The sequence below is a fragment of the Sesamum indicum genome, linkage group LG14 (assembly GCF_000512975.1).
Source record: "Sesamum indicum cultivar Zhongzhi No. 13 linkage group LG14, S_indicum_v1.0, whole genome shotgun sequence".
In the NCBI taxonomy this organism is placed as follows: Eukaryota; Viridiplantae; Streptophyta; class Magnoliopsida; order Lamiales; family Pedaliaceae; genus Sesamum; species Sesamum indicum.
The window spans coordinates 2,995,637-3,005,306 of NC_026158.1; the positions used below are offsets into that span (position 1 = coordinate 2,995,637).

The 9,670-nt window shown below is 35.2% G+C and overlaps 1 protein-coding gene across 1 annotated transcript; it reads left to right on the plus strand.

Annotated features, from left to right (window-relative positions):
* Window positions 12-9,530, plus strand: LOC105176851 (the record flags this gene model as incomplete). The annotated part of the gene is given in 8 exon segments (XM_011099784.2): window positions 12-273; window positions 1,297-2,046; window positions 2,799-2,987; window positions 3,106-3,197; window positions 3,577-3,636; window positions 3,743-3,812; window positions 5,453-5,656; window positions 9,403-9,530. Coding segments are annotated over 7 exon segments (1,418 nt in total), but the record flags the coding sequence as incomplete, so codon positions are not given.

Sequence of the window (9,670 nt, forward strand, 5' to 3'; positions counted from 1 at the left end):
TTCCAGCAAAACTCGCCTCACCATATCACAAATCGTAACTTACCACTCCCCAACACACACACGCTAGCACACTAGCACAAACGACCATCTACCGCACTAACATCAAATACCCATTTGAAGTCGCTACTTTCTGGAAGAATTCATCAAGCAATTGATTCTGGTGAGTTCCACCAGCAGCACCGCGCGGGGAAAAGGAAAAAGAAGCAAGAAATCAAGAATGCTGTCATCCAACAAGAACAAAGTGTTTGAGAGTTTAGCTTTCTTAATTTTCTGGTTTGTTCATTATATTTCATCTGTAGAATATTCTGATGCTTGATTTATGTATCTTTGATGTGTTATGGATTTATTTCTGATTACCTGGACGCAGCCCAAATTGCTTGGCTTGATTGCAGTTTCTGTTAGTCTGCTGCTTTATAGGGTAAATTTCATGTTACACATTTGGGGTTGTGGTGCATTGATTGGGGATATGATGATGTTTTAAAGGGAAAATATATGTGATGATGTTGTAAAGTGAAATGCTGACAGTGTTTAATCTAATGGTTCATAATTCAATCTTGGTTCAAAGTTTCGGCCGATACCATCTATCCACCCATATGTATTACCTTCTAATGAAACTGGGTAAGTTCCCAATTGGATGACATGATGTGAGTCGCTTTACATAGATGCATGTATCTGAAAATTAACAATGCAATGATGCTGGTTATGCTTATGCCCTGTACCATTTGGTCCTGTTATGTATAATCATGAATTCAGATAGAAATTTATGCTTTGATGATTGGTCATCGTGGTGTCATATTAATAGATATTGGTTGACAATTGATGTTATCTCCAATTTTGTATTATTCAAGTAGTCTAGAACTGTTTGGAAATAATCTTTACACCTTACAATCCCATGATAAGGCTTCAATCAGTACTTTTTTCAGGCAATTTATATATTGGGATTTAGCATGAAAATATTGATACTATTTGCTGGTTATGACTATACTTGTGATCTATTCTAGTTTTCCTGGAAATGAGGGAAATGGAAAATTTAAATATATCTCTGATCTATCAATAAGTCATATCTCAAGTGCCAAGTATATTTTATCTTAGGTGTTTGCCATTGATAGCGGGAGGTATTTAGTATGGCAAAATTACATCATCACTTACACTAAGTAACCACTAAAGTTAGCCCACATCAGGTGGAAAAACTGTACTGGACTCTAAACTGTGATCTGCTTTGAGATCATCAATTTTTCTGCACTTGTCTTAATGAACTAAGACATTTTTATCTTACTTTCTTTATTTGTTCGCCAGATGTTGAAGCTTGTATATTCGTTATTTTGAGGTTTCTGAGTACATTTTCTTGCTTCAATCTGAAAGAAAGGATATATGACTTTTGAGAGCAAGGATAATCCTGCAACAATGAGCAGTGTTACGAAGAAACAAGAAAATCAAAAACATCAATTTTCTAGGGATGTCATGTTGGGTAGTGAGTTATGGACAAATGGGCTAATATGTGCTTTTGAGTTCATAAGAGGCAATAGGAAGCTACTTTCTTCAGGTTCTGGCTTAAAAGCTGACAAGTCACAGAAGCCGGTATTAAAATCTCAATCGACTAATCTCTTGACCCAACATTTATGTAAGTACAACAATTCTGGATCATCCCTTCAAACAGATTTAGAAGATATTCACATTGATACTGCAGACGGTCAATCTCAATGTCAAGAGCACCATTTGGGCTGTTATCATCCCCGAGAAAGAAATTATTGGATGCCAATAGGCTGGGAAAGGATTTCTGAACTCATTCTGACGGTGCAAGTTGACGCTGATTGGGCCTCTCAACCCATTGAAATAGCTGATGAAGATGACATAACTGTTGCAGATGTTGCAGCTCCCTACTGGGAACGTCCTGTGGGGCCCACTTGGTGGTGCCATGTAAATGCAAGTCACCCTTTTGTCAATTCATGGTTGAGTAATGCTCAATGGTTACATCCTGCAATCAGCATTGCCTTGCGAGATGAGAGTAAGCTGATAAGTGAACGTATGAAACACCTCCTGTATGAGGTAATGTTATTGTACAGAATTTCACTGTGTTCTCTAACTAATACCAACTTACACAGTGATGGAATAGTTTCCTATATCACTAGATAACTGGCAATGTTTTTGCTACATTCATGTACAGTTAACTGATTTGGAGTTTTTGGAAAAAAATAAAAGCTTTGACTTCCCTTTTCCTTTTTTGATTTTATTCATCGGATTTTGTATCATGTGTTTCTTTCTCCTTTTTTGTTTTTCGTTTGGTTTGTGTGTGTGGTGTTTCATGGGGCAGGGCAAGACGAGGGAGGCAAATGTTGGCAAAGCAGCTACAGGTTATTTAGCTTCTTAGGGGATCTAATGTTGTAATATACGAAGGTATGAAGTACTTAGGTTCTCCAAACGAATTTGTAAAGGAGTTTCCATAGACTTGGTAAATATACTCTAATATGTCTTCATGAAAAATCAATCCTAGGTTGTATTATGACAACCTCGGTTGTTGTAAAGACATTTGAGTCTCATAATTGATTGATAAAGTACGTTGAAACACTTGTTGAATTATGACCAGTAAAAAACTTACATTTATGGGTGTACCTTGCATCTCTAGTGAGGTCGAGTCATAAGCCTCAATTAATATCTTGGTTATAACACTTGGAAAGAATTCCATGCCTTCTGAACTGGGAGGTTTTCTTGAAAAAAAGAACTAAAAAAGCAGAAGGGGAAATCTTATTTCCTTATTCGATGAACACCCAGTTGTATGCAAGACTTGCCTTTATGAACAGGTTCCTGTTAGAGTTGCTGGTGGACTACTGTTCGAGCTGTTAGGCCAATCAGTTGGTGATCCTGTTGCGGAAGAAGATGACATCCCAGTCGTTATACGATCTTGGCAAGCACAGAACTTTTTGTTGACTGCGTTGCATGTTAAAGGATCTTCATCACACACTAACATTTTGGGTGTTTCAGAAGTTCAGGTTTGTTCATGTTTCACCAAAGAATGTAGGCAACAGGCCTCCACCGTTCTTATCTCAAAACATTCAAGCTAAATATTCCTTGCATCAGTACTGGGATCTCATGATTAAATTGGATCAGGAATTGCTTGCGGCTGGAGGTAGTAATATACCACGATCAAGTCATGAGGTGATAGCCCTCCTTGCTTGTCGCCTTGCCCGTTGGGATGATAGGTCAAGAGTTATCTCTTTCCTTTCATTTACGTAAACTGTAACTGTTTTGCACACCTGATATTTCAATGCATGAGGTTAGATACATGCTTATGCTGTGCTAAACTCATCAGCTAAGGTGTTAATATAGCAAATGGTCTTAGAATCATTTATACTTCTTTATTCCTTCAGCAGAATGCTTCCACATCTCGAATTTCCTTCTCCTTACCTTCTCAATAATTCGACAAATTATAGGCAATTTATTAACGGCATTGGCTGCTGTACACCAGAATGTAATACCTGGATATTATGTATGCTTCTATATTGCTAGACTATAACTCATCAAATTCTTCTATTTTTGAAGTTCACATTCACAATGATTTCAATGTGTTTATCTTTCTAGATTATTTCGCAAATACATTTTTGGGGCAGCAGATGAAGTTGAGTTGAAGTTCATGAATAGGTATTTTCATTGGTTTAGGTTGTGATAAGAATTTTTATTACTTCGAACGATTTAATTTTAGTCCATTTTGCTTACTAGCAATAAAAAGTTTCATTATTTTCAACAGGAGAACTCATGAGGACATGCATATGTTTAGCATAATTCTGAACCAGGAGATTAGAAGACTTTCAACAGAGGTATGCTCCCATGATCGTCATGAAAAGCCAATTTGGTATGTGATGAAACTGAACCTTTTGTCGTTGATTGCTTCTGAAAATAATTAATGAATAAATTAGATTCTCTGAAAATCACATAATAACACTTTTCATTTGGGTGAATAGCAATTTATCCCCCTGTGATATTAAAAATGAGCACATTACCCCCCTATGAAAAAAATATAGCAATTTACCTCCCTATACTTTTTAAAATGAAGCAATTTACCTCCTTATATTGGGAGGTAGATTGCTTCATTTTAAAAATCATAGGGGGTAAATTGTTGTATTTTAAAAATATAGGGAGGTAAATCGCTATTTATTTTTTCACAAGGGGGTAATTTGCTCATTTGCGATATCACAAGGGGGTTGCTTGCATTTTTCCCTTTTTCATTTACTGTTGTCTAGATATTATTGTGCAAGAGAGTTGTTCTTGTCTCACCTAATCTCTCTAAAAACATTAGTAGTTATTTATAATTTTATATTTGAAAAATTTTAGCACCCGCAATGAGTGTGTCCATGATGCCAAATAGTCAGTGCCGCATGGCGCACAATGGCGCCAAGGGTTCCTGAAGCCATGGCGCATGGCGCGCGCCTTTTTTCGAAGGATGGCGCAAATATAAGAAATAATCTATATGTTTATATAATTAGTATTATTTTGACTAGATTAATGTATAAGGAGTTAAATAAAACATATAAAACAACAAATTCAACATAACAAAATTTCATATAATTAGAATGACCAATGTTGAACCATTGAAGGATAGCAAAAGTCCTAAAGATTCAAACGAATCCCAATTAGTTTATCAAAAAAGGAGAAAGATAAACTGAAGAAGAAGAGGCAGCCGCAGAGGAAGAACGAAAGAAAGAAGAGGCAAGAATGAGCAAGTTACTCATGCACGCAGAGCAGATTATTTATTTATGCTGGAATTTCCTTAATTATAAGGTTTTTCTTTTATTGGATGGGCCCAGGCCCTTTTTCACAAAGCCGCGCCTGGGCAACACCTGAATGGCGCCCAGGCGCGCGCCATAGGCCGTGAATGGCGCGAGGGCTGCGCCTCTCACGCGCGCCATGGCGTGCGATTAACTACACAGCATGATGCTAGTAATAATAATAGAATGGGTTAAATGCAATTTAGCCCCCTGTGATGAGTAAAATGAGCAAATAGTGAAAAAAGAATTAGCAAATTACTCCTTTATGTTTCAAAAAATGATGCAAATTACCCCCCCTATCTAAACCATTGATAGGGGTGTAATTTGCTTCATTTTCCAAAACGCAGGGGGTAATTTACTATTTTATTTTTAACAGAGGGTTTTTTTGCTCATTTCTCATATCATAGAAGTAAATTGTATTTTTTCCATAATAGAAATATCTTCAGCATGTATAGAACCCTCTATAAATAAATCGCAAATACATAATTTTGCCTCTATTAATCTTTGTTCTCTCTTTTCTGCACAAAGTATATACATCAATGTACATGGAATATGCATTTATTCTGTAATTAAGGGGGTTTTGATGTATTATTCAATATTCCTCAATGGAATGTTCTTCTGCTCAGGGTGGTAATATAGTAAGGAGTTTTCTTGTAATTATTCCTTGATGAAATGTTTTCTTGTTCTTACAGGTGATTAGAGTGAAGTGGTCTCTACATGCGAGGGAGGAGATTGTGTTTGAACTCCTCCAACATGTACGGGGGAATGCAGCAAGGATTTTGCTGGAAGGAATAAAAAAGAGCACAAGGACAATGATTCAAGAGCAAGAAGCAGTTCGTGGTCGCTTGTTTACAATACAGGATGTCATGCAGAGTACTGTTCGTGCATGGTTGCAGGTTCCACAAGCTTCTTTATGCTCAATATCAACCTATAGATTTCTTAAGAGATAATGATTGATATGGTACAATTAGATACTTATGTGTTTGTTTGTTTTTGGTGGCGAAGGTTAAAAAGAATGACCAGTAACTTCTTAAAAATGAGATTCCTTCACTTCTGGTTACCATGTCAAGTAAATTCTAAAATACTGAAATTTCTGTAGATTTGAAAATGATCTTTCAGTTCAAGTGAAAATTCACTATTTGAGCCATCACACAAAACGGAAATATCTTCTGGTTTAGAATGTGGTCTGATCAGCTTGCTTACTGACTTGTTCTGATGTTAATGAACATGTGTTCCTCATATTGTTTGACATTGATTCAACTGATCTATTCAAGGAAAATAGTGGAAAACGAATATACTGAGGACATAGTGGATAAAATATCATTTTTGAACCTATATGGCATGCTTGGGTTAACCATTTTTGGAGATAAGTACTAGAAATCTGAAGATCTATTTCCCACTTAATTACCTGCTCAAAATGACAGCTTCCATTGAAATTGTTGAGAAATTGATAACTAATGAGTTGTGGCGGATTCCAAATATGTCGGGACTATCTTATGATTAGGTGGAAAGTAGTTTCAGATGAGTGAGGGTCGGGCAAGTGAGTTGTGAATGCTTATAGCTATGTCATAAAGAATTTTACAGCAGACAGTGGATCTATTATTCCAAAGTTCTTCCTCTGCTCTTGCAAGCTTGAGGCCAGTAAATTCCTCCTAGATGTATGAATACATTGAACCTTATGTGTTCCTTGGAAGGTTTATATTCTCTTACACTTGATACCTGGTAGAGTACTTGGTCTTAGAGTTGTAAAAAGTTCATTCCTAATAAGACATATTTTAGTGGCAGGTTGAGAGTTTGAGGAGATCATGTTAATAAAAGAAACATCAAATCACATTAATAGTCAATAAGTCTATATTCAAATATCTCTTCATACCTAAAGTTAAAATCATGACTTTATGGTCCCTCAAGTTTAATATGGTTCCACTTCCATGCTTTTTAGCACTTTCTAGGTGATGTTTCCCAGAAAACAGTCATATGCTTGTGCATACTGCACCGGACTCCTAATTTTTCACGTGATTCATTTTACTCAAAAACTAAAAGAGGGTAAATGTTTAAATGTATTGTATACGTGCATATGGGTCAAACATATAATTTACTGAAACTTTATAGTAAAATCATTTTTACCTTTAATTTAATCTATGTAACATGGAGTCATTAATAAAAATTAAAGTAATTTTTCCTCTTTGATGATCATTTAGTTCTACTTTCACAACAATACCACATTACTAAATTTTTTTATTCTCAATTCTCAAATGAAAAAAGCAAGATTTATTTTAAAAGTTGTTTAACATGTTATGTTTGAGCCCATAATATTGAGAATTTTTTTTTATTGTAATAAAGTCACTTAATGATAAACTTATAAAAAAAAAATAATGTCATCATTAATATAATCTATCAATTTTAGTCTTATACCCCCCAAGAAGAAGAAATGATCTATTAATTTCTCTGTAAAAGCTCTAGGGTAATATAATGCAAAAGCCAGAAAGTCTTAGCGGCGTAAGAATAAAATTTAACGACTAAGTTTATTGGATAAGTTGATTGAATCTGCTTTCAAGACTGAGAAATATGTTCAATAGTCCTTCAGATATAAAATTTCACTTAAGGATCCTTAGTTTACATGCCTCTAAAAGAATTACTCACCCAAAGTGCAAATTACTCAGTTAGTATTTAGTAATTTTGAAGATTTTGTTTTACTTTTTTATATATATATATATATTTTTATTAAATTACTTTATTGAATCATAAAACTTTATAAACTTAAAAAGAGCATGTTAATTTACAAAATGAATCTTTCTTTTCATTTTCGAGAAGATTAATTTCCAGTCCAAATTATGGTATTTCATACAAAATGTGGAATTAAATAATTATATCTAAAGTCGAATAATAAGTTTACTTCCATTTTTCAAATTAGTTACGACATAGTACTTAAGTTAAATTTTAGAAGAAAAATAAATACCACTTTACATTTTTCCTTAAATTGGATATTTGAATCAAGCTCTAATATATCTTAATTTTGACCCTGTTAATTCGGAGACTTAAATGGAACTTTCATATTCTACTTTGATCATTTTGCCCCAAAAAGCATGATGCACCGTGCACATGACCTTTTTCAGGCAAAAATTTCCACAGTGATTTGATATTAAACCTAAAGTTAAGTAATATCAGGATGCTTTGCCTGAAAAAAATGGAGTAAGTCGTTTGCTTTGAGAATATAAAGTGATGGCATTTTAAGAAATTTTGTAATGCCAAATCAATTTGTGGCTACAGAAGTTTAGGCAAATCATAGATGGAAGTCCTGAAGAAATGAGAAAAGCAAGACATATGTAGTTGAAAACTCTGTGATAAATAGGATTGATATAGAGAATCAGGCGGAAAATTAATGAATAAAGTGTGTAGTTAACTGTAGTAATTGAGAATTTGATACTACTTTCTTATGCATGTTAAATGTCTATGTCTCAAGTGTTTAAATATCATAAAGTTTTCACAGGAGTGTCACCTTCACATGCTGACTTGATGGAGGGCCGGGACAAGGATAGGCCCAACACCAATGACTGTTTTTTTTTCTACTTTCCTATTGGACTTCTATCGTCCCTAGGTTCCACATTAACTTGAAATGTAGATTTAGTGATTGATGTTTGGGAATTTCTCCAAGCGATGCTATATGCTTCTGGTGTATGTTAAATATTGTAAATCTATTCAGGTTCTGGTTCCTGGTCGATATACTTAATCCTGGTAGAGAACTTTGGTTGTGCTTTCAGTATTTCCTTATTTTGAGGTCTTGGTGGATATTTATAGTGAAGACTAGAGCATGCATGTGGTTGTTGGTACAGTTTGTGGTTTTAACTGTAGACATGTTTAAGCGAACGAGATCCAGGTTGTGCTAAAGATTTGTTTGTGTACCACTGATGGCTCAGGTGCCATGGTTACTTGAGAATGTAGCAACTTTTCAGAACAATAGACAATCTTTGGGAGCATGAATTTCGTATCATGTCAAGGTTGGGTTCTACATAGTAATAGGCTTCTGGTGTCTCTCCATTACACAAGTTCTAGGATTTCTTAACACTTTGTGCATGCTCTTGTAATCGGTGCAGTTTGAGGCAAGAAATATAAGGATATTCTGCATTAAGTTACAATTTCCTGTTGGTGGCTTAAATTTCGGAAGGCTGAAAGTTACAACTTACAATATTTGAGAAGAAAACACAATCAAAATTTCAATTGGCTGTTGTTAGCTGATGTGGCAGATCCAACCTTTTATTTTACATTTCCCCCCTACATGTTCACACTTGCTATAAATTTCCTCAACAAAATTACATCACTTCACTTCTTTTACTTCTTTTACGATTCAAATTTGGGTAAAAGAGTGGATCTGCAATCCTTGTAGTGGCAGGAGCATATATTAGAGAATTAATTACATACAAATTGTTGTCTTGGCTCTCCATGATATGAGAAGTATATTATTTTCTTTCTGTTTATGTATGTGTTTCTATGTGTTTATTTTTCTTTCTTTTTGGGTTGGAGGGAGGGAACATCATGACTTATAATCCTTGCATTTCATTGCAGTTTTCCATTCCCATAAATCTCTTAATTGCTGTGCTCATCCCCAAAAAGTCTAAAGACACTTAACTACAATCCGATGTTTCAGGATCAAAGCCTGAGAGTTCAACACAACCTGGGAGTATTTGGAGGTTGTGGCCTTGTTCTTTCCATTATCACTGGGCTCTGGGGCATAAATGTGGATGGGATCCCAGGATCTGATAGGTCCCCTTATGCATTTGCCCTATTCTCCTGCGCTCTCTTCTTGTTAGGAGCTGTGCTAATAGCAATTGGATTGATTTATCTTGGACTGAAAAGGCCGTTGATTGAAGAGAAGGCTGAGGTGCGGAAATTGGAACTTCAAGAGCTTGTCAGAA